This window comes from Schistocerca piceifrons, chromosome 11, assembly GCF_021461385.2.
Source record: "Schistocerca piceifrons isolate TAMUIC-IGC-003096 chromosome 11, iqSchPice1.1, whole genome shotgun sequence".
Lineage (NCBI taxonomy): Eukaryota > Metazoa > Arthropoda > Insecta > Orthoptera > Acrididae > Schistocerca > Schistocerca piceifrons.
In genome coordinates, this window is record NC_060148.1 from 85,064,336 (window position 1) to 85,091,027 (window position 26,692).

General features: G+C 43.8%; 1 protein-coding gene across 1 annotated transcript in view; it reads left to right on the top strand.

The window, feature by feature from the left end:
• LOC124720335 (ATPase family AAA domain-containing protein 3) overlaps window positions 1-25,278 on the top strand; it is an 89,519-nt gene extending 64,241 nt beyond the window's left edge. Inside the window, exons 9-10 of the mRNA XM_047245652.1 lie at window positions 6,051-6,249; window positions 24,617-25,278. Coding sequence (XP_047101608.1) covers window positions 6,051-6,249; window positions 24,617-24,862 — 445 coding nt within the window. The 3' untranslated portion in view covers window positions 24,863-25,278. The remainder of the gene's footprint in view (window positions 1-6,050; window positions 6,250-24,616) is intronic.
• Window positions 25,279-26,692: the final 1,414 nt, after the last annotated feature.

The following is a 26,692-nucleotide window of genomic DNA, read 5'->3' on the forward strand; positions in this document are numbered from 1 at the left end:
ACTTTCAGAACAGTTGATCAGCTTGTGACGGTTTGCCTTCTTTATTTCTTCGTTTGTTGTCCTCGGTGTCGATGTACTGCATTGTGATGCTGGCTGGAAAATGGGGTGTGGAAGAATAACACTGACTACTTTAAATAATGTAGCTGACAGGTGCACAGTTGCGTTTCACAGTAGTTTACTTTCACCATTCACAACCCCCCAATAATACACAATTATATTTGGTCAGTGCGCTATTGTTTTAACTTTCCATAAGCCTCATTAATAGTTTGCAGGCAAACCTCCACATCCTGTACAATAGTTTACTATTGAACATTGATGAGCAGTAAAAACCTAAACACAAAGTTCACAGTTCTTGAAGAATAGAAAGGTACGTAGGGAACAGACACTGTCATTGTTTTAACACACGGCCTAATTGTCCAACACTTATTTCACAGTTAAGGTGAAGCATTGTTGTTGTTGTTCTAACCAACACAGGTTTCTCATCTGAAACTCGGCCATGGACTGACTGTCTTGGGACCAAGAATCAGGCCCTTATATATTCTCACAGTAATAGGTACTGAAACTACACATTGTTCAAAGTTAAATTTACAGAAATTACAATTAAAACTTAACTCATTAAATTAACTGAATACACCGAAAAATTGGTTGTTGTTAACAGTTTCTTCTTCTACTATGAGGGTTAAGCCGAATTATTTGTTTAAATGATGAAATTAAGAAATATAGTTACACAAACAATACTTCTGACAAAATTGGTAATTACTTCGGAATTAATGATGGGCTGGCTTTGCTAACATATTATCCAATAGAGCCAAATAGATCCTTTAAGAAAGTAATTAGTTGTTTCTCCAAATGTTTATAATTAGTACAGAATTTATATTTGTTTATACATCAACAATAGCATTTAAGTTAAGAAACAATTACTGATCTCGCCCTATACTGAAAAATACTAACTAGGAATAGTCTAAATAAATTAGAAAATCAATTACATACAACTAAGCACAAAATTAGATCTAGTCTTATATTCTTTAAAACTGTGGGTCAACCTTTCTCTTTTATGGAAATGCAGATTATACTCACATATGTTAATGGTAAATAGTTAAATATGAAAAAACGAATTTAAGGAGGCAGATGGCAAAACAAAAGGGGAAGTAAAAATATCTCAGTTTGCTTCATAACAGGCTTGCATTCAGGGCTCGTGCATTGGTCTGGCGTGCTTGAAGTGATTCTATACACTCTCTTACATTTGTTGCAGTTTCCCTTTACAATGTATACTGACACACAATTTAATTTTTTATTTCAAGATATTCTTTAACACTGTGAGTGCGAATATTGATCAGATGTCTTTTTAATTTTCTTTTAAAAAGAGACATACTTCATGGAGGGATCCCGTTTCTCATAGGCAGTGATTTGGTTGCCGTCTGTGCAGGAACAACTCAGAATAACTTCGCCGTGGAGCACTTTTACTGCATTCAGTGAACCCGCACATGAGGATCGTATTGGTAAACTGTTTATCAGTAAACCTGTTCGTAGTCCTCCTTCGTATCACTGTTAACGTATGACTAACACTGCCAGAAAACAAAACCCTAGACAGGGCCGAGCAGTACTGATTGCAAATGTGCAGGCAGCGAGTTAAAGAGGGCATTATTGTTGTCAACAGCAGATATTGTGAGTGAGTGGAAACAGTACACACTGCACATACTGTTGACATTTGGGCTGTTGTGCAATATTTTCAGTGTGATGCAGATACAAAGCTAACTGGGGCAAAAAAGCAAGCGAAATTCGACAGCTATGTAAGGAGCCGCCATAGACTGTGGGTCCCGCCTACCAAAATACTCAGAAGGTATCCCTGAGCAACCTCTGAAAGTTTGTTGGTGGAGTTTGGCTTCACCCTTTATTTAGCTTTGCTTATAGTTATTGCTTCCTGCTACTTTTGTTAACTAGCATATGAAGACTTACGCCTGTAAGCGCATCAGGCTTCATAGAAAAGTGAGGGAACTCCTCAAATCAGCACGTATTTTTTATAGACAAAGTTTTAATGTGGTGCAAATAGAAAGTATCAGTCCAGATCGCATTGACTTTGGATCATTGTAAAATTTGTATCTGATTGTACTCTATATTTCCATAAATAAAGATCTGTAGCGTCAGCCACTAACCGGACGAGGGTGCATCTAGAATCGGAGGCTTGAGGATGCAACAGTTTTGTTATGTAAACAGTCTTATCGCTTCGCTTTGGCGGCGTGCCAGCGGGGCCGCGCATATCTAGTGATGATAGTATGCGCATCCGTGATAATGTTCCGCTGGCCACTGCAAAAACTCTTAAGTCCTTATCTAAGGTCAATGTCCTCGCACAGTATATAAGCGAGCGCTCTTTCGCGCTACGCTCAGTCTGTGTCTTGCTGCTGCACAGGCAACTGCATTGAATGCCGCCGCCGTCGTGCCTTACAGGAGATATCGCCATACCCACACAACAGTCTACAAAACAATCAAAAACATTGAACAACAACAACATCAGGAGACAAGAAAAATCGCATTCCAGTGAAGAGTGTTGCAGCCCACGCCCTTGTAGATGGACCGTGCGTATTTCTTGGATGTTCTCTTAATTTTAGTTTGGACATAAACGACACATTCTCACATGGAAATGGATGGTTTACTGTAGCCATAGTGAGAGGTGATAGCGGAGTTTCAAGTGTACCTGGTCTTGAAAGTTTTAACGATAGAGATGTAATTGCTTATCGTACTTATCATATGTTTGAAATTGGTAGTATTGGCTTTGGTAAATCAACTCTGATTATATGACAGTTGTGACGAAACCAATATCTGAAGTGTGTGACAGAAAGTGGATCATAACAGCCACACCACAAGGTACACCATTCACACCAAGGAACCTATTTAAAGGTATAAAACAACTTTATCAAGACCTCATAGGAACACCTCTAATTTGGCCTACCAATCTGTGAGGTTCCGATATGTACACAGCTGTTCTGGATTCCTTCCTCAGTACTCATTCTCAAAACTTTGAAGGTAGGATACTGAATCCATTCTAGTTTCTACCCTTTCAGTTTCTATCTTCAGTGTCTGTCAGTAACTTTTTCTGGCATCACTGTGATGTGCTCCCACGATTGAGGCAAACCTGTGACAATTGTCTGTACACGTTTGATATCAGCTGTTAGTTTTGTTTAGTAAGACTCCCATACACTTGAGCAATATTCTAGGGTGGGTCACAAGGGAATTTTGTAAGCTATCTCCTTTGGACACTGACAGCATTTTACTATTGTAAAGGGCCTCACTTTATTATTTATAGTGAAATTATTAAAAGTAATGTTGTTGCACGTGGGGGACAGGTAATAACTTTGGTAGCAATGTTTATTAATAGTTCAAGAGAGGAATCTTCACAAATATTTTTAATTATTTACCTAACTTGCATATTCATTATCCAGGGGTCTCCATAACTGCTGAGTATAAATGTATTTCAGTAGGTCCTGGGATTCATAAATGGTTCAAATGGCTCTGAGCACTATGGGACTCAACTGCTGAGGTCATTAGTCCCCTAGAACTTAGAACTAGTTAAACCTAACTAACCTAAGGACATCACAAACATCCATGCCCGAGGCAGGATTCGAACCTGCGACCGTAGCGGTCTTGCGATTCCAGACTACAGCACCTTTAACCGCACGGCCACTTCGGCCGGCGATTCATAAAACAAGCCTAAAGCATTACTACTTATTTGCATAATCCATTATTCCACAGTCACGAACACTGCTCACAATCAGAAAGAAAATTACTCTGAATGCACATGAAAGATAAGAAGTGAGCCGTTGTCTTCCTAACCACATAAATCAAAAGCATTCACATTGTGTTCATTCTCTCAGAAGCAGAATTAGCCTCAGACTGAATGTGGTGCATTTTGTGCCAAGACGAATAGTGTTTATGGTTTCTGAACTGTTCTGGAAGTTTCCAGAAAGTACTATAGGCCAAATTACTACCTAGCTAAGTTCTGCTTTCAGTTATTAACATAGTTTCAAATTAATAGCTATAATTCACAAATGTAAATATTTTGTGTAACTGTGATAATGACAAACATTGACGGGTGTATCAAAATAAGGTGAATATTTCTGAAGTTAGTGGCTTTATGTTTCATTACAAATTTGGTCTGATGTCGATTGTTAAATTGATAAAATAGAACAGTAACGAGTTTCTTGAACAACATCAAAACAACTTTGCAAAATAAGAATATTTGATAATATTTTGTTTGACATGATTTTACTCTTATTCATTAGAAAACAAATTTTCGTGGTGTAATATTGTAGCATAAGTAATCATCAGCACACACTATGTGATCAAAAGTATCTGGACACTTCGAAAAAATGAACGTTTTTCATATTAGGTACAGTGGGCTGCCACCTACTGCTAAGTACTCTATATAAGCTACCTCAGTAGTCACTAGACATCGTGAGAGAGCAGAATGCTGCTCTCCGCGGAATTCACGGACTTCGAACGTGGTCAGGTGATTGGGTGTCACTTGTCATGTACGCGAGATTTCTACACTCCTAAACATCCCTAAGTCCACTCGTTCTGATGTGATAGTGAAGTGGAAACGTGAAGGGACACGTATAGCACAGAAGCGCACAGGCTGACCTCATCTAGAGACCGCTGACAATTGAAGAGGGTCGTAATGTAGGTAGACATCTATCCAGACCATCACACAGGAATTCCAAACTGCATCAGGATTCCACTCCCACTACTATGACAGATGGGAGGTGAGAAAACTTGGATTTCATGGTCGAGCGGAAGCTCATAAGCCACACATCACGCCGGTAAATGCCAAACGACGCCTCGCTCAGTGTAAGGACCGTAAACATTGGATGAATGAACAGTGGAAAAACGTTGAGTGTAGTGACAAATCACGGTGCACGATGCTACGATCCGACGGCAGGGTGTGGGATTGAACGTTATCTGCCAGCATGTGTAGTGCCAACAGTAAAATTCGGAAGCAGTGCCGTTATGGTGTGGTTGTAATTTTCGTGGAGAGGGCTTGCACCCCTTGTTGTTTTGTGTGGCACTATCACAGCACAGGCCTACATTGATGTTTTAAGCACCTTCTTGCTTCCCACTGTTGAAGAACAGTTCAGGGATGGCGATTGCATCTTTCAACACGATCGAGCACCTGTTCATAATACACGACCTGTGGCAGAGTGGTGACATGACAATAACATCCCTGTAATGGACTGGCCTGCACAGAGTGCTGACTTGAATCCTATAGAACACCTTTGGGATGTTTGGGAACACCGACTTCGTGCCAGGCCTCACCGACCAACATCGATTCCTCTCCTCAGTGCAGCACTCCGTGAAGAATGGGCTGCCATTCCCCAAGAAACCTTGCAGCACCTGATTGAAAGTGTGCGTTTGCGAATGGGAGCTGTCATCAAGGCTAAGGATGGGCCAACACCATATTGAATTCCAGCATTACGGATGGAGGGTGCCACGAACTTGTAAGTCATTTTCAGCCAGGTGTCCAGATACTCTTGATCACATAGCGTATAAACGGAAAAATATGTATGTGGCAAAGTTTGGCGTGAGTACTGAAATAGGACTAGAATTTCCAAAATCAAAAATTAAATACTTTATAAATAGAAACACTGACAACAAAAACCAGGTGGGATTTTAGGTTTCAATTGGGGGAGAAATCCTGACAAGGCTCGATTTATTACACTACCGGCAGACTGAAGGCTGCTACCTGCCTTACCTATGGCTGAATCTATGTGATGGATCCATCTCATATCCCTACAAAATCCTTACATGCAAGTATTTGTACGAATTGAGTGATTCCAGTTGTGACTTATTGATATTTTAATTACACGATATTACTTGCTTCATTTTGTGAAGAGCGTAATTTTACATTTCTGTTCACTTAACGAGATCGGGGTGGATATTTCTGCAGATTTTTTTCACGCAGTACTCCATTGTCTATAGCTGGAACCTCGGTGAAAATTGAGAGCTTCAGAACAAGTGTCACGAGCATTAAAGACTGTGAACTGTCTTTGCCCCCACAGGCGGCTGAAGGTGGCGCAGTTTGACTACGGCAAGCTGTGCTCGGAGATCGCGCGCGTCACGGAGGGCATGTCTGGGCGCGAGATCGCCAAGCTGGGCGTGGCGTGGCAGGCGGCGGCGTACGCCTCGGAGGACGGCGTCCTGACGCGCGACATGGTGGTCGCCCGTGTCATCGACGCCGTGCACCAGCACCGCCAGAAGGTGAGTGGCTGCGGAACGCGCGGCTCTCGCGTCTCGCTGTCTCCTGTTTCTGTACCTGCCTCACCTTTCATTTTGTGTACTGTGGTGTACACAGGCCCTTGCATGTGGTCATATGCCACTTAAAAAGAAGAATGTTACTGTTGTGGTCTTCAGTCCAAATATTGGTTTGAAGCAGCTCTACCCACTAGTATATCTTATGCAAATCTCTTCTCCTCTGCATAATTGATGCAGCCAATACCCACTTCAACCTACTTATTGTAGTCTGGTCTTGCTGTCCCTTTACAATCTTGTACCAACACTTATTTTACCAATCTGGCAATTCCTTGATACCTTACTATGTGTCCTATGATATGACCCCTTCTTTTGATCAAGTTGTGCTGTACATTTTGTTCTCCATCGTTTCAGCACCTCCCTATTGGTTATTCGACCTACCGATCGAATGTTCACCATTCTTCTGCAGCACCACGTTTCAAAAGCTTCTGCTCTCTTCTTGTGTGAACTGTATATTGCCTATGTTTCATTTCTCTACAAGGCTGCAGTCCAGACAAATACATTCAGAAAATACTTCTTAACACATGTATTGATGTTAGGTGTTAACCAACTCCTCCTTTTCAGAAATGCTTTTCTCACTATTGTCTTTCTGCATTTTATATCCTCCCTAGTTCTGCCATCATCAGTTATTTTATTGTCCAAATGTTAAACCTCATCTACTAGTTTTAGTGCCTCATTTACTTGTCTAATTTCCTCAGCATTGCCTGATTTAATTTAACTGCATTCCAGTACCGTACTTACTTTAGTTGATTTCATCCTGTAACCTCTTTTCAAGACACTATCTATTCAGCCAGACTGATCTGCTGTCTCTGAGAAAACTACATTGTCATCTCCATTTTATTTCTTCTCTATGAACTTTAATTCTTTATTCCCCCTAGGAGGCTCATGGTTCTTTCCATGAGTTTGAGCATGGCACACACGACGGGGCCCTGAGCTATTGCAGTCCATTCTTCCTTCCCTTGCTGCATTTACTTCACCCTGCCTCTCTCTCCCAATCCTCTCTACTTCCCCGTTTCGCGTTCGTTCCCTGTTGCCCCTCCTTCCCCGTTGCCCCCTCCTTCCCCTCTCTTGGTGTTCTTGTTTACATCGACCTGGCTATCCACCTGGTTCCCTGTATTACTTGCAATTTTGTTTCTCCTGCCTGATCTCTTTCATCCTTTTTGACATTTAGGTCCCCGCTTGAGGTTTTCCCTCCACTTCTAAATTTTCTCTGAGCCATATGGGGAAGAACTCCCTACCTAGTGTCAATGGTGTGGGTTCCTCTGCCCCTTCCTTCTCCTCTCCCTTCCCTACTGTAGCCCTCTTCTGCCCTGCTAGGTCACGAGCACACGTAGCCAGTCCGTGTGGTGGGGCTGTAATATACCCGTCTGGCTGAGCCCCCTTACAACACAGGGATCAAGCTACGGACACCTGAGCTGTTTCTCTCCCATGTATGCCATGGAGTGGTTTCTTGTCGTCCTGGAGTATCGGCACTCCCAGCAATGGCCGCCGTGCCAGGTGGCCCTTGCTGTTGGGCTGCGCCCATGGGAGGAGCACCTGATCGGAGTGGGTGGTATCAGGACTGATGCTTGGCATATGAAGCATATGAAGCTGCAAAAATCTGGCCGTTCTCAAACAGCCATCTCTTCAAGTAGTTAAGGATCATTGAATGCTGCTTCGTATGACACAGCAGCATTCCCTTCCCTGGCTACAGTGTGCGAGGAGGGCCATTCTTAGGATGAAACACTTTCCCCACTACCTCGTATGTACTAAGACGGATGGGGAGACGTTCACCACCACAAACGCATTGTTTCTTGTGGACAATACCGAGGACAAGTTTGGTGATGTGGAGCTTCCCTGTAAGATGCGGTCAGGCTCTCTGTTGATCAAATCTTTTTTTGCTGCCCAATATGCAGCTTTTCATGCTTGTGATTGTCTTGGCAATGGCCCACTGTCTATTGCCCCTGATCAGTCTCTGAAGATGGTCCAGGGAATGATATTTCACAGGGGCCTCATCCTGCAAACTGATGAGGAACTCCGGGCCAATTTAGAGCCACGTGGCATTCATTTTGTTTGAAGTGTGCAGAAGGGTCGCAAAGACAACCGCTCCGATACCAGAGCCTTCATTTTGGCTTTTGAGGAGGGGGTACCCTCATGGAGAACGTCAAGGTTATGTGCTACAGGTGTAACGTGAAGCCGTATGTCCTACCACCCATAAGGGTGCTTTTTGTGCTTGCGTTTTGGGCATATGTCTCCCCATGGTACGTTGGACACTCTTGTGTTGTGACTGTGAACACCCACTCCACGAGGGAAGCCCTGTGTTCCACCACCTGTATGTGACAATTGTCATGACGGCCACTCCCCTCGCTTGCCAGATTGCCCAGCTTATGAGAGAGAAAAGAAGATCCGAGAGTACAAATCGCTGGATTGCCTGTCTTATGCTGAGGCTGACCAAAAATGAGACACTCCATCCAGTGTCACTTTCTTCAACTTTTGCCCCTGTTATATCCTTTCCCCCTCTTACCTCTTTCTTACCTCCATCCCCCCCTCCCCTCCCCTCCCCTCCCCTCCCCTCCCCTCCCCTCCCCTCCCTGCAGACCCCGTGACCTCTTCTCCGGGAGTTGTTTCCCCTGCCTGGCTGAAGAAGTGCCCACCATCTTCGGCACCTGCTGGTGATGTGGCTCTCCCCCCCCCCCCCCCCCCCCCTCCCCACGATCCCTCTCCCCAGTGTCTCTCGGGCCGGAAGCCTACTACTACTACTACTACTACTACTACTACTACTACCACTACCACAACATGGCCATGAGATGCACCATCTTTGCGCCCCAAGGTCGCCCTTTCGGTTCCGGATCTTGCAGACACTTGTACTCCTTCTGCACCCTGCCCTCCTCCACCTGTGAAAGAGGAGGAGAAGAAACACAAGTCCCGAAAAAAGTCCCCCTCCCCTGGTGCTCCCAGAGGTGCCATCTCCCCCCACAACCTGATTATTTATGGATGTCACCCCATCCTTGTCTGTGGCGACCACTGACCAAGTAACATTACCTCCTCTCACCACACAATCATTTAGTGGAATTGCAACAGATACTATTATCACTTACCGGAAATACAATGTCTTCTTTCCTCCTATTTTGCATTCTGTCTTGCTTTTCCAGAAATGCTCTCCCGTGGTGACCACTCTCCAACATTTCACGGTTATCGGGCGTTCTGTTGGAATTGTGCACGCCTCAGGTTAGCATCTGGTGGTCTGCACTGGTCTGCACTTTGGTTTGCTCCGATGTCATTAGTGACTTTGTACAAACCTGGTAGCAATAGTGGTTAGAGTCCAAATGACGCCAGCAATCAGTATTTGCAATGTCTGTCTCCTTCCATGTAGGCCTCTTCCTTATGTTGAACTGTCTACTTTAATACAGCAACTCCCACCCCCCATTTCTCCTCCTTGGAGACTTCAGTACCCTCCACCCACTGTGGGGGAGTGCCACTTCAACAGGTAGGGGTCTTATAATTGATCAGCTTATTACAGACTTCAATTTGTCTCCCCTCGATGACGGTTCCCCTACGCACTTCAGTGCCGCTCGAGGCACCTTTACTGCTATCGATCTCACGATCTCCTCCCCTGCTCTCGTGGCTTTCCTACATCGGTCATCCCATGATGACTTTGTGACAGTGACCACTTTGCGGTGATTTTGTCGTTCCTTGCTGCCACCAGGCAGACAGGCCCCCATGTTGGGCATTCCACAGAGCCAATTGGCCTTTATATACGTCTGTGCACTTTGACACCTCCCTCTCAAAATGCATTGATGCAGTCGTGCAGGTGTCTTCCCCACTATTCTTCATGCTGCTGGCCCCCTACCCACAGGTATCTCTCGCCGTCGACCGATACCGTGGTGGACCGTGGATGTAGCAGTTGCTGTCCAGGGCTACTGACAGGCACAGCAGCAGTTTAAATAACAAACACCCTTCACAGACCAAACTCCTCACTTTCAAGCGTCTCTGTGCTAACGCCTGTTACCTTATTAAGCAGAGTAAAAAGGAATGCGGGAAGTGGTGCATTTCCTCTCCTGGGGTGTGTGCCACGTAACTGCTAGTTTGGTCTGAGCTCTGTAGCCATCTGGGTTGCCCGTGATGGTCAACTGTCCAGGGTCTTAACCTCCAAAGTCCTCCGGACACTGATCTGTCGGTCCTCGGAGAACACCTCGCGACACACTTTGCGACGGCATCGGCGTCCTCTTCCTGTCTCGCTACCTTTCTCCGGCAGCGACACTGAGTTGCACAGACCCCATCTATTCCAACCCACACCGCGCTGAAACCTGCAATGAACCCTTCACTGAATGGAAATTCTTGCAGTCTCTCACATCTTCGCGTGACACGGCCTCAGGCCCCGATTCCACCCACGACAAGATGATCCGACATTTTGACGTTACCCAGGTGCAACATTTCCTCAGGGTCTTCAACCACATTTGGGTCACGGGTGCTTTCCCACCGCAATAGTGAGACAGTATAGTTATCCCCACCCTTAAGCCCGGGAAGAACCCAATGTGTCTCTCAACAGCTACCGCCCAATTAGCCTGACAAATGATTAGCCTGATGAATGTACTTTGTAAACTGCTTGAGAGGATGGTTAGCTTCATGTTATGTTGGATACTCAAATCTCGGGGCCGTTTCTCCTTGTATCAGTGTGGCTTTCACGAAGGATGGTCTCTGACTGACCATTTACTCAGATAGCACCCTGACAGGCTTTTACTAATTGCCAGCACCTTTTCGTGGTCTTGTTTGACGTAGATAAGGCATACGACACAGCTTGGTGCCATCACTCCACGACTGGGGCTTCCGTGGCCCCTTCCCAATTTTTATCTGTCAGTTTTTATCTCTCTGGCTCTTCTAGGTTCGAGTTGGCACTTCACTCTGGGCCCCTCAGATTCAGGAGAACAGTATCCCAAAGGGTTTTGTTAGGTGTGTCACTCTTCCTCATACCCACCAATGGACTTGAAATCTCTGTTTGGCCTGTGGTTAGGACAGTGTTTAACGTCGACAATTTTGCATCTGACGCAGCTCCCACTCAGTAGCACCTGCTTAGTGCAGGCTCCGAGGTGCCATCTGACAGGCCTCTGCATGGGACATCTCTCACGGCTTCCAGTTTTCTCCCTCCAAAACGTGGGCTATGCATTTTTGTTGTTGACTCACAGTACATCCCGATCCAGAACTGTATTTAGGTGTCCAGCTCCTTGATGTTGTAGCATGGTCACGTTTCTTGGACCTTATTTTTTATAACAAGCTGACACGGCTGCCGCACATTTGCCACCTAAAGACTACATGCGTGTGGAAGCTTAATGCTCTCCACCTCCTGGCCCACATATTTTGGGGTGTAGACCATACCACTCTTCTCCATCTTTACCGTGCTGTGGTCTTTTCCAGACTAGATTATGATTGTCAGGTTTATGGCTCAATGGCTCCTTCCACTCTGCAAATACTTGACGCTATTAACTGTTGTACAGACCATCTGGCTATTGGTGTCTTTCGCACTTGTCCTGTAGACAGTCTTCTCGCAGAAGTGGAGATTCCCCCTCCACAAACGCAATGGAGTCAACTCTTAGCTTCTTATGCGATTGCCATTCGTCAATTCCCTGACCATCCCGTGTACCCTGTCATCTTTGCAAATGAGGGACGTCTCCCTCATGACAACCGCCCAAGGGTGAGATTGCCAGTTGGAATCGTCTCATTTCCCCCCGTCAGGATCTCCATCTCCACTCACTGGAATGCGCCCATGTATCTCCCCCCCCCCCCCCCCCCCCGCCGCCCTCCGCCCTCTTGGATGCCTAGACCAAGGATTAGAAGTGACCTATTCCAGGGTCCTAAGATTTGTCGCCCCTATGGTTTTCTGGCGTCTTGTACGTGCCACCCTTGCAGAGGTCCAGGGTGCCATCATCTTCTACACTGATGGTTCTAAGATGATAGATAAGGTGGGATATGCTTTCACGTCTCCCGCTGGTTTCAAACACCATTTATTGCTGGGATCGTGTAGTGTGTTTACAGTGGAGCTCCTAGCCATTCAGAGCCCTCCATTTTGTTTCCCAGGTATTCCTCCACAGTGTTTTAATTTGGGCAGGCTATCGACTGATGCTGCTCTCGTCACCCTGTGGTCTCTACTATCTGTGACCTTCTCTCTGCCATTAGCAGTGCCATCTGCTCAGTTGTCTTTCTCTGGGTCCCAAATCCTGTGGGCATCCCAGGAAATGAACTGGCTGACCATTTGGCTAGAAAAGCAGATACTTAACCCCCCCTCATTCCTTTTTCTCGATTTCAGCTACGGATATGCGAATCTATGTAAAATCTCTCTTTGCCCAAAAGTAATAAATGTCACACAATCAAGGAGTCCACTGCAGTTTGGCACTCTTCCTTCCACTCCTGATGGAAGGAGTCCACTGTCTTATGCTGTCTGTGTGTTGGTCATACCAGACTCACTCACTGTTTCCTCTTGCGTAATGAACCATCCCAAGATGTGGTTGTGGAGCCAGACTGACAGTATTCCATATATTGTTGGAATGTCCCCTTCTTTTGACCCTTTGTACTAAGTATAGTTTTCCAGATTCCTTAAATTTAATATTGGCGGATGATTCACAGATTGTCGAATCGGTCCTCAGTTTCCTCTGTGAAAGTGGCTTTTATTTTCAGATATAAGGTTTTGCTTTGGTCCTGTATCAGGAGCTGGCTGGTTGGCTGTAGTTGTGGTCTGTCTTCATGCTTTCTCAGTCTGAGACCCATGACCACTCCCACTTGCAAAGATCACCCTTTTATCCCTCTGTGTTCCCTGTTTTTAGATTTGGACTACCGTTTTATACCTTCTACTATTTGTGTTTTAACTTCCTCGTTTTATAGTCTGACTCCTCTCTCCCCACTTTTAGTGGACCCTCTCTCTTCAGTGTGTAACTTTGGAACCACAGGACTGATGATCTCGCTGTTTAGTCCCTATCCCCCTCAATCAATCAGTTAATTCTTTTTTATTTTGTCCTTAATTTCTTTTACTGTCTGCTCAATGTACAGGTTGAATAACACTTCAGAGAGGCTACAGCTCCATCTCTCTCCCTTCTCAACTACAGCTTCTGTTTCGTGTATGAAGGTGTGCTGAAAAGTAAATTTATTCTTCACGTTTACATATTTGCAACCACCCGCCAGGGTAGCCGAGAGTGCTAACGTGCTGCTTCCTGGAATCGGGTAGGTGCGCCAGCCACGGATCGAATATGCCCGGCGGATTAATGACGAGGGCCGCTTGCCGGCCAGCCTGGATGTGGTTTTTAGGCGGTTTTCCACATCCCGCTAGGGGTATTCCAATCTCTGCCTTCCTCTACAGTTTTTGCCCTCTACCATTCCCTCTAGTACCATGGAAGTCATTCCCTGATGTCCTAACAGATGTACTATCATACTATCCCTTCTCCTTGTCAGTGTATTTCACATACTTGTTTCCTCTCAGATTCTGCACAGAACTTCCTTACTCCTTACTTTATCAGTCCACCTAATTTTCAACATCCGTCTGTAGTGCCGCATCTCAAATGCTTTGATTGTCTCCTGTTTCCATGTTTCAATACCATACCATGCTGTACTGCAGATGTATGTTCTTAGAAATTTCTTCCTCAAATTAAAGCCTATGTTTGATACTAGTAGACTTCTCTTAGCCAGGAATGTAGTTTTTGCCATTACTAGTCTGCTTTTCATGTCCTCCTTGCTACATCCATCATTGGTTATTTTACTGCCGAGATAGATAGCAGAATTCCTTAACTTCATCTACTCGTGACCATCAATCCTGATGTTAAGTTTCTCACTTCTGTTGCATCTCATTACTTTCGTCTTTCTTTGATTTACTGTCAGTCTATATTCTGTATTCATTACATTGCTCATTCCTTTCAGCAGATCATGTAATTCTTCTTCACTTTCACGCAGGATAGCTATGTCATCAGCGAATCGTGTCATTAATATCCTTTCACCTTGAATTTTAATTCCACTCCTGAACCTTTCTTTTATTTCCATCATTGCTTCTTCGATATATGGATTGAACAGTAGGGTGGAAAGACTACATCCCTGTTTGATCTGAGCACTTTGTTCTTTGTCGTCCACTGTTATTTTCCCTCTTGGCTATTGTACATATTGTATATTAACTATCTCTCCCTATAGCTTACCCTTATTCTTCTCAGAATTTTGAACACCTTGCACCATTTTACATTGTCGAAGGCTTTTTCCAGGTCGACAAATCCTATGAACGTGTCTTGATTTTTCTTTAGCCTTGCTTCCATTATTAGCCGTAACGTCAGAATTGCCTCTCTCATGCCTTTACCTTTTCTAAACCCAAACTGATTGTCATCTAGCACATCTTCAACTTTCTTTTCCATTCTTCTGTAATTATTCTTACCAGCAGCTTGGATGCATGAACTGTTAAGCTGATTGTGTGATAATTCTCACACTTGTCAGCTCTTGCAGTCTTCAGAATTGTGTGGATGATATTTTTCCGAAAATCAGATGGTATGTCGCCAGACTCATACATTCTGCACACCAATGTGAATAGTCAGTTTGTTGCCATTTCCCCCAATGATGTTGGAATGTTATCTATCCCTTCTGCCTTATTCAACCTAAAATCCTCCAAAGCTCTTTTAAATTCTAATTCTAATACTGGATCCCCTATCTCTTCTAAATCGACTCCTGTTTCTTCTTCTATCACATCATACAAATCTTCCCCCTCATAGACTTTCAGTGTATTCTTTCCACCTTTCCGCTCTCTCTTCTCCATTTAGCATTGGAATTCCCATTGCACTCTTAATGTTACCACACTTGCTTTTAATGTCACTGAAAGTTGTTTTGACTTTCCTGTATGCCGAGTCTGCCCTTCCGACAATCATTTCTTTTTCGATTTCTTCACATTTTTCATGCAGCCATTTCATCTTACCTTCCTTGCATTTCCTTTTTATTTCATTCAGCGACTTGTATTTTTGTATTCCTGAGTTTCCCAGAACATTTTTGTACTTCCTCCTTTCATTGATCAAATGAAGTATTTCTTCTTTTACCCATGGTTTCTTCGCAGTTATCTTATTTGTACCTATGTTTTTCTTTCCAGATTCTGTGATGGCCCTTTTTAGAGATGTCCTTTGCTCTTCAACTGTACTGCCTACTGAGCTATTCCTTATTGCTGTATCTATAGCGTTAGAGAACTCCAAGCGAATCTTGTCATTCTTTAGTACTTCTGTATCCCACTTCTTTGCGTATTGATTCTTCCTGACTAATGTCTTGTACTTCAGCCTACTCTTCATGTCCACTATATTGTGATCTGAGTCTATATTTGCTCCTGGGTATGCCTTACAATCCAGTATCTGATTTCGGAATCCCTATCTGACAACAATGTAATCTAACTGAAATCTTCCCGTATCACGCGGCCTTTTCCAAGTATACCTCCTCCTCTTGTGATTCTTGAACAGAGAATTCGCTATTACTAGCTGAAACTTGTTACACAACTCAATTAATCTTTGTCCTCTCTCATTCCTTGTTCCAAACCCATATTCTCCTGTAACCTTTTCTTCTACTCTTTCTCCTACAACTCCATTCCAGTCTCCCACGACTGTTAGATTTTCATCTCCTTTTACATACTGTATTACCCTTTCAATATCCTCATATACTTTCTCTCTCTCTCTTCATCTTCAACTTACGACATCTGCATATATATAACCGTCCTATTCGTAACGAATCCTACTCCCATTTTACTGTTTTCTGCTGCTGTTTGTATTACCCTATACTCATTTGACCAGAGATCCTTTTCTTCTTTCCATTTCACTTCATTGACCACCACTATATCTAGATTGAGCCTTTGCATTTCCATTTTCAGATTTTCTAGTCTTCCCTACTATGTTCAAGCTTCTGACATTCCGCACCCTGATTCGTAGAACATTATCCTGTTGTTGATTATTCAATCTTTTTCTCATGGTCACCGCCGCCATGTCAGTCCCCTCCCAGAGATCTGAATGGGGGACTATTCTGGAATCTTTTGTCAATCATGACAAAAAATAAAAAACCTACAGCCGTCCTTATGATTTTATTTTATTTTGTCACTACCAGTTTCGACACTTCATTGCGTCATCTTCAGGCTGTTTTGATGCGGTACAGGTTGATACGATCCCCATGCGTAACCCATCAGTTGCCAGCATTACTGGATTTGCAGATAATGTGTCATCCCTCCAACCATCAACTATCAACTGTCAGCTATTGAGTTTGTCCATACACAAGTGTTGTGAAAATTCTGTGCTGCACTCCATTCCTGGTAAATTGTGCTTTGTCAGTGAGTAGTATGGTAGACAGAATGTGTGGTACTGAACACATCCCCAGTGACCAAGCTTTCATGGATTTACAATCTGTTTCAGTGACTCATATTCTCATTTTCTACTATTTCTCCCGTACTACAGCAGTTATTGTCTTCAATATCACGAAGTTCTCAGTCTTGTAAAGCAAGTGTTCTGTCACTATTTGATCTTCCACGATGAAAGAATCTCCTCTCAAAAGGGCCTGTCTCCATAAGATGTATATGTATTCTTTTGAAAGGTCTTTATTTTTCTGTAAATATCTAGGGTATTGTTCAGTATACAAATGTCCAGCTGCAGAAGCATTGCTGTTTGTAAGTCCACACATCAGGTGCATGTCCAGCATGTGCTGATTAGAAAGCATTCTAACCAAAAATGTTAAGTACACATTAGTCCAATAACAACACTGATGAGCACGCGTCACAGTCGGACATGACACGTCACTTTAGAGCTGAGGTCACTAATGCACACTTGTTTGGTGTTGCCCACCCTCTAAAAAGCCAATTCGGTTCCTAGCGAGAGAAGAATGTTCAGTAGACACAATGCCAGTTCAATAAGAACTGTGAAGTCAGCTTTCACCAGTGATTGTGTTCTCAATACTGAAAGGATTTGTGTATTAGCTAGTACCATACCAACTAAGATAAATGTAAGAAGTCTTTGACTTCAAGCTTCGGAAAACAAAGCAACACTTGAAAAGATAAAATACCTGTAGGACCAAGCTGGAAATTTGTATCAAGAGGAATATTGGTGAGAAGTGAACTTAAAAGAGATCCGTCAAACTTCCGTGTGGATCACCAGTAACCAAAAAAAAGGTGATCCCCAATCTGGTTGCAACTGGTATACAGCGTTTCATATTGATATTGGTCTTACCAGTTGTTGGCCAATTAATTTTATGATATATTCAAAATAGTGTTTCAAGATCCTGGAGAATTATGTATCTGGCATCAGTTCATAAGTTTCAGATGTAGTTTGACTACTTAAATAAGAGTACAACTGTGAAGCTGGATATCTCTTTTACCTACTAACATTTTTGCTTGTGGCATGTAAATATGGGGGAGCCACACTCACTTCCACTATAGCTTGCTTTCACCCATTTTGTAGCCATAATAAGGCTGTTTAAACAGGTGTGGCCCAGAAATGTGTTGCACATTGTATGTGGCTGTAATTAGTGTGGCCCACAATGTTGCTACTCTTATGCAACTGGTGGTATCATTTTTCAGATGTAGAAAAATGTCTACCATCTTTTGTTTGTCTCACAACTGCTTCTTGGTGTTGAGATTTCTTTTTCTGTCAGTGTATTTGACTGTGTATGGTGCTGTTTGACATGGTTGTCAAACATAGAGCATGTGTGACAGAAATTTTGATTGATGGAAAATTTTGCAACATGAATGACATTGCTTGTGTCAGTTTTGCCACATATGTTTAGTGTAAAAGAGTTTTATAACAATCTGTCTCATTTTATTGTGGGTTTCCACAATTGTGAAAACTATGATCCAGAATAAAAGCAAACTAGCACTGGCAGTTACCAAAATGGTAAAAATGTCACATATTTCCCATCCATATATCACATAGGAAATAGGAAATAAATATTCTACACACAACATAGAAGCAGGAATGCTATAAAATAAAAAAAAAAAAATGAAGTTCTCAGTTCTTCCACAGATGATGTAGGCTTTATATTCCCTCTTTGTGGCATTTTGAAGAACTGTCATTAGGGGACAAAGGAGAGGCAAATAAACTTTCAAGTACTTGCTGATTTTTCTATGTGGGAATGAAGAAAATCAAAAACATTTATCAAGTTTCACTGCCAATTCAGAGTAAGATGATGTAATTATCAGGTTCGATGTATGACATTTCCTTTAAGAGGTTTTCATATGTATATACCTCTCTCATTTTAAACCATTTGCTAATCCAGCCTCTTCTTCTTCTTCTACTACTACTACTAACACAATGCCAGAATCAGTTTTTGTGTGTCAGTTAGGTGTGATTCTAGAATGGAGTAGCAAGTTAGCGCTACCCCAAAAAATGTAATACCGAGCAGTCCATTTAATAAAATTAGACATACAATATTCACCAGAATTCTTACAAGTCTTTTGTATCTGTAGGGGACTTGTGTGTCCGTCTGTGCAAGCCATGTTAGCAAAGTGTCTGCTACTGTGATTTGCAACCTCGAGGGCTGGGTGCGAATGGAAAAATTTGGAGGCATAGCTTCATTGAGCTATTTACGGTGTATACACCCAGTGGAGGTGACGTATAAATTGTAGCTCTGCCCACGGCTGTGCTGCTCGCTCATGGGTTTGCTCGAGGAGTATCGGCTAGAACAGCTGTGTGTCTAATTGTGCCCACTTCTGTTTAAATCTCTTTAATACGTATACCAAAGGTTTTTAATAATTAATATAAAACTATTTTAATTTTAATCTTGTTTTAAAGGTGTTAAGGTCAATCAGTGAGCAAGCAGTGAAGGAAACAAAAGAAAAATTCGGAGTAGGTATTAAAATCCATGGAGAAGAGATAAAAACTTTGAGGTTTGCCGACAACATTGTAATTCTGTCAGAGACAGCAAAGGACTTGGAAGAGCAGTTGAACAGAATGGACAGTGTCTTGAAAGGAGGATGTAAGATGAACATCAACAAAAGCAAAACGAGGATAATGGAATGTAGTTGAGTTAACTCGGGTGATGCTAAGGGAATTAGATTAGGAAGTGAGACACTTAAAGTAGTAAAGGAGTTTTGCTATTTGGGGAGCAGAATAACTGATGATGGTCAAAGTAGAGAGGATACAAAATGTAGACTGGCAATGGCAAGGAAAGCATTTCTAAAGAAGAGAAATTTGTTAACATCGAGTGTAGATTTAAGTGCCAGGAAGTCTTTTTCTGAAAGTATTTGTATGGAGTGTAGCCATGTATGGAAGTGAAATGTGGGCGATAAATAGCTTAGACAAGAAGAGAATAGAAGCTTTTGAAATGTGGTGCTACAGAAGAATGCTGAATATTAGATGGGTAGATCACATAACTAATGAGGAGGTATTGAATAGAATTGGGGAGAAGAGGAGTTTGTGGCACAACTTGACTAGAAGAAGGGATCGGTTGGTAGGACATGTTCTGAGGCATCAAGGGATCACCAATTTAGTATTGGAGGGCAGCGTGGAGGGTAAAAATTGTAGAGGGAGACCAAGAGATGAATACACAAAGCAGATGCAGAAGGATGTAGGCTGCAGTAGGTACTGGGAGATGAAGCAGCTTGCACAGGATAGAGTAGCATGGAGAGCTGCATGAAACCAGTCTCAGGACTGAAGACCACCACCACCACCACCACCACCACGACGACAACAACAACAACAACAACAACAACAACAACAACAACGCCAATCAGAGTGAAATTCATTTTTCACAGCCCAAAAATTTTTTCCACATCATAACTTGCCATCTATAGAATGGAGGGAGTGGGGAGAATGCAGTGTGTTTCCTGCAGGAAGAGGTTGAGTATTGTGGGGTGGGGGAATGAACTTGCTCAGCTTCCATGTACTTTAAGTGTGCAGTGCAGGCAACGCAAGCTTGTGCTTTAAGCTTCCACAAAAAAGTTGTGAAAAGATCATGGATTTGGATTTCTGAAAATCTGCACATAAACTGAAAATGCTTTCTGCATCCGCAGCCATTCCGTCTGTTGACGAAGATAGGAGGTGAGGTATTGCCAGAAGTGACGTTGTGAGGGTGGGTCGTAAGCCTGACACTGCGCCACGTAGCCTCCCCTGCCACGACTAGTCCCCGCATGTTCCACCAGGCAGCATGTTTCCTCTTCCCCACCTCTACCCTGCTTTTTCTCCCCTCCCCCATCTCTCCTCCACTACACATTATTGCTCTCGTTTGACACTTTTTAGTTTGTCTGGCCCGAGAAGCCAGAGATAGAAGTCACGTGTATGTGAGTTCTCCTCACAATCATCTAACATCTTCATTTGCCCATTTCCACATCGGTGCCGTTTCGCGTACGCCATTCCTGCCTCTGTGGACCCGTGGTCCATCTTTCTGCACCAGTTTAGAAAAGTATACCTTTCCTTGGCTAAACCCCAGCCCCACATTCTGTTTCTTAAATGCTACCTGAACTGTGGATCCCCCCTCCCAAAAAAAGATTCCTATCTCTGGATCCCACCCTTCCTTTCAGAGTAACTTTCTCCTTTTCAGATCCTACCAGTCTCTGGCCCTCAGAAACCTTATTGCAAAAATGTATCTCCAAGCATAGGCATCAGAGAACCACCTCTGATCCCTCTGCAAGATAATACTTGTGGGCAGTATGTGCCACATATATAACATCCCTGAAATTGAATCCCTTGCACTGCAGCACCTGGAGGACCATCCCAGACAGCACCTCCATAGGAATCCAACCTGCTGACATTCTACTGCCGCCTTGGGACGCCACTGCCCAACTGCTACTCTACCTACAGTGTTTCTTCTTGTCAACCCCGCATAGCGCACAGACCCTACCTAGCTGACCTTATCAACTTGCCACAACCCCCAACAGTCCCTACTAACAAAATCCATCAAGTGCAGAGCCTAAACATTCCTGTAACACTGTTGTTAACCTTTCCACCAAAACCCTTAGCCCACAGAAGTTTCAGTTCTATCCAAAGGCCTCACCGTTAGCCCTACTCCCCATGCTGGACTAGTCAGTGACCTACTGTCCTCCTGATCCGTACAGAGGAAACGCTTACTTGCCACCGATCCTCCAACCAAAGCCAACCTAATACCAACATTGAATCCTCACTCCACTAGTTCATACCACCATCCGACCGTGATGCCCCCAACCTAACTACTCGGTGGTCACCTTCCAGGAATTCCTTACCTCCGACTTAGCCTCACCACCCTTCCAGCCTCACCACCCTTCCCTAGTCCCCCCCCCTCAAAACACCAACCCTTCAGCAGAAGAAAGGGCAGCCATACACAACCACAAAACAAATCCTGATGTAATCGTCCCACCTGCAGACAAAGGTTTTGTCATTGTTGTTATGAATCACAGTGACTACTTGGCTGAAGGCCTCTGCCAATTATCTGACTCCTTCACATACACTCTTTGTGACTGAGCTCATCGCAGAGTTCAACATAACCTCCAAATCCGTGTTTAAAGCCTTAGGACCTTTTAGAACCTTTCCCCTGAATCCATTTCTCCAAAATTCATGAACCCAACAATTTTGAACACCCCATTATAGCTGGGTATTGTGCCCCCACTGAAAGAATTTTGGCCCTAATTGACCAACACCTCCCAGCCAGTTGCTGGAAATCTAACCCCCCACTTCAAAGATGCCAAACACTTCCTTCAACAACTCTCCACCAGCCGCACCCTTTTACCTCCTGGATCCCTACTCATCACTTTTGAAGCCACTTCCCTATACACCAACATCCCTCATCAACTGCTGTTGAAAACTACCTCTCCCAGTTTCCTTCAGACTCCAAGCCCACTACCTCATTTCTCACGCACCTTACTGACTGTAACCTAACCCAAAAATTTTTCTCCTTTGAAGGGCACATGTACGAACAAATCTGTGGCATAACCACCCTCCTGTGCTAACCTATTTATGGGCCATCTAGAGTAGACCTTTCTAGCCTCCCAAACTGTCAGAACCCTAATATTATTCAGGTTCATTGATAGTATCTTCATGATCTGGACTCAGGGCCAAGACACCGTGTGTCCAGTTCTTCACAACCTCAACAACTTCTCTCCTATCCTCTTCACCTGGTCCTCGTCAACCCAGAGTGCCACCTTCCTGGATGTTGATCTCCTCACCTCTGATGGCTCCATCCACACCTCTCTTCGCATTAAACCCGCCAACCACCAACATTAACTGCATTTCAACATGTCATTCCTTCCACACCAAAAAGTTACTTCCATACACCCGGGGATGGCGTATCTGTAGTGACAAGGACTCCTTTGCCCAGTATGCTGAGAATCTCACCAAGGCCTTCACAGACAGACACTATCCCCCAGTCCTAGTCTGGAAACAGATCTCGTATGCCATTTCCTCTCACATCCACCAATCCTTCCACCACTTCCAAGAACCAGAGACAAACCCTGTACTTCATGTACAGTGGTGTTCCTCATCATTCCAATGTTAGTGTTAGAAGGCCTCTAAACAACAAATACTGTGACAGATGGATAGGTAGAGACGAACTGGTTCTACAGTTTCCATGCCTCAACCCACTAGACTTTTATGTGTGGCAGAATTTGAACACTCAGGTGTTCAGAATCCTGGTATAAGGCTGTCTTCGTGACCCTGTTGTGGAAGGCTGTGAAACAATACACAGTTCTCCAGGCATACATCAGCATGTCAGGTTTGATGCTCGCTTCCTCGCAAATGGAGGGATTTTTGAACGTTTCATTTAGGAAGGTGTGAGGTACTGTGCTGTAAAGTTCTTTTCATGCGTGTTTCGCACTGTGTGTTGAAGAGTTATACGAGGGTCACTCCAAAAGAAATGCACACTATTTTTGTAAAAATACAGTTTTCGTTCTGCATGTGTGAAAGCTTTCAGTGTGTAGATACATCCTTCCCACTTGTTTTCAAACTTAGTTCAAACTGTTCCCGTGAGTGGCGCCGTCACAGCATGTCTTTGAGATGGCTGCTACACTTGACGTTTGTCAGAAGCAACGTCCTGTCATAGAATTCCTGTGCTGTGAAAACGAGACAGTGGGAAACATCCACAAGAGGTTGAAAAAGGTGTACGGAGATGCTGCTGTCGATCGCAGTACAGTTAGTCGGTGGGCGAGCAGGTTACGTGATGAAAGCGGGCACGGCAGTATTGAGGTTTGTCCACACAACGGCAGGCCTCGTACTGCACACACTCCAGACAATGTGCAGAGAGTTAACGAATTGGTGACTGCTGACAGACACATCACAGTGAACGAATTGTCACGTTAAGTTGGGATAGGGGAAGGAAGTGTTTGCAGAATACTGAAAGCGTTGGCGTTAAAAAAGGTTTGTGTCAGGTGGGTTCCCAGGATGTTGACAGTGGCTCACAAAGAAAAAAGAAAAACGATATGCAGCAAACTTTTGGAACAGTACGAGAATGGTGGAGATGAATTTCTTGGAAGAATTGTGACAGGTGATGAAACATGGCTCCATCATTTTTCACCAGAGATGAAGAGGAAATCAGTGGAGTGGCATCATGCAAATTCACCCAAGAAAAAAATTCTAAACCACACCTTCTGCGTGAAAAGTTATGGCTACGGTGGTGTTTTTCGATTCTGAAGGACTCTTGCCTGTGGACATCGTGCCAAGAAGAACCACCATAAATTCTGATGCATATGTGACGACACTGAAGAAACTTCGAGCTCGACTGAGTCGTGTTCGATCACATCAACAAAAAACACACTGAAACACCCACCTTACAGTCCTGACGTGACTCCATGTGACTATCATCTCTTTGCGAAACTGAAAGACTCTCTTCGTGAACAAGGTTAGAAGATGAGGACTCCCTTGTGCACGCTTCCAAACAGTGGCTCCAACAGGTTGGTCCAGAATTTTACCGTGCGGGTATACAGGCGCTGGTTCCAAGATGGCATAAGGCAGTTGAGAGGGATGGAAATCATGTGGAGAATCGAAAATATTGTTCCTAAAGGATGTATCTACACACTGTAAAACTTTCAAACATGTAGAATAAAAGATGGATTTAAAAAAAAAAAATAGTGTGAATTTCTTTTGGAGGGACCCTCGTAGAAACAGCTTTAATGTGGAGATAGTGTTTCTATACCCATATCCATATAACATGTTTTCTTGAAAGGTGGGCTTACCTCTCTGTTCACGTCGTATACACACTCAGAATGGACATTGAAATGAGTTTTTCAAATAAAGACTTGCAGTGTTGTTTCTTTTTAGCTCCCACTGTGGCTCGGATGACCCTTTTTCTGTAGTCCAGAAACTTTGAGTAGATCAGTTTTCTCAGTCCCCCAGAAAATTACACCGTACTTAATCACTGAAACAAAATGTGCATAATATACAGCTTTCAAATGATTGTGTTACCACAGGTGCAGTGGCAGAGTGAGCAAGAGCGGCGCGAGCACAAGTCACTGATGTACCTGGAGAAGGGCTCGTACCGGCCGGCGGTGCAGGCGCCCCCGGCCCCCGGCTCCGCACCGCCTGCCGCGGAGGACCCCCTGCGTGGCCTGCTGACCCCGCAGGAGGTGGAGCGCATCCTCCTGGGCGACCGGCCTCGACCCGCCGCGCCGGAGGTCGGCGCCACCTTCGCAGACGCCCCTCGGCCGCCGACGTAGCGAGGAACGGGCGCGATCTCGCCCGGAGCGGTGCACGGCAGCTGTAGTGTCACGTACGTGGACGCCACTGCCCGGCTCCGTGGGATGCAGAATGGAGCACGTAGTCTGTGAGGCACGTTCCCAACGTATCGCCTCGATGCTTTAGTGTACTGAGGAAAGACGTCTCGTTCCGATTTGGAGATTCGGAGTTAAGACAGTTGTGTATCTGTTGTTATTGTTATTAACTTTTTTCACTTGCCACGTGGATATATCTGTACGTATGTGGTCCGAGTACGTGTATCGGCACGCAGATGTACCTGCCGTCCCGCTGCTGCGCGGGTGTTTCCTGTAGTTTCTCAGAACTGATCCTTCTGCTGTTATATTGCAATTCCTGTAGCGTGCCGTGTTCGTGCGATTCATAAAAGTGCTGCAACACTTGTATTTGTTTTAATCGATTTTCCTGTTTCTACACCACCTGCATTCCTCGTAATTTCCACTGACTCCTGCCACTCAGAAAGAGCGAGCGTTCTAGTCCACACCTGGACATACTGCTTTGTCTCGTATGCGATTGATGAGCTTAGTTGTGGCACCTGTGGAACTGCAGCAACTGATCACTTGGAAATGAATTTTGAAACAGTTGAAGTTGTTTTTTATTTATTCTTGCTGGCTGTCTTCAGTTAGGGGGATATGACGTCAAACAAGCCGACTTGGAGCAGGAGAGGCACCACAGGACATTTTATTTTCTACTGTCTATACTTTTACAAATAAATTCTTAAACTTTGTCAGCATGGCCAGGAAGGATTCAGGATTCACACTCATAGCAGTGGAAGTCCAAAAACATAGCAAAATAATTTTTTTTAGATATGAAATTTCATCATTTTTTCACTTACTGTTGGCTGCGTTTGTTGCTATAAGTACATTTTTCTTCACAAGTAAGAGAGATTTTTTGATGGATTTTGCACAGCATACAAATCATACTTACAGGTGTATGAAACTCTAGAATTTTCCAAATCTATTAAAAACTGGGGTAAAAATTGAGATAATTAACTACAAAATTTGATTTTTTTCTAAACATAAAGTTTAAAACGTAACAGCTCATTCATTTTTTCATAAATTAAATAGATTCTAGAGTTTGTATGCTGTGCAAAATTCATCGAACGGTCTCTCTTACTTATGAAGATAAGTGTACCTATAGGAACAAATGCAGCCAATAGTAAGTGAAAAAATGATGAAATTTCACATGTAAAAAAAAATTATTTTGTTACGTTTTTGAACTTCCGCTGCTACGAGTGTGAATCCTGAATCCTTCCTGATCGTGCTGACAAAGTTTTATGAATTTACTTGTAAAAGTATAGACAGTGGAAATTAAAATGTCCTGTGGTGCCTCTCCTGCTCCAAGTCGACCCGTTTGATGTCCTACCCCCCTTAAACAGTCTCCAGACCAAAATGATGAAGTAGAGTATCTAATACACGGTGCGGCACATAGAACTGGCCTGTCAAGTCAACACATGAATGTAAAATAAAATGTAATGTAGTGAATACGATTACTCACCTTCACAGTATGTGCCGAAAGTGCCCCCCGCCCACTTCTGCACACACGTGAGCGTGTTTGAGGGGATTCGTACGTATCCTTGTCAGTTTGTGTGTTGTGATGCTGTTGATGACATGCTGGATCCTGGTCTTGTGTCCTTCAATTGTGTGCAGATTTCTTTTGTATACTCTTCCTTTTAACAGTATACACAAGTAAGAGTCACAAGTGGACTAGTCTAGTGTCCGAGGAGCCCACAAGCCTTTGCCAGTTGTCTTCTCTGGTGCAAACATCTCGTGCACAATGATGCAGTTGACGCGTGG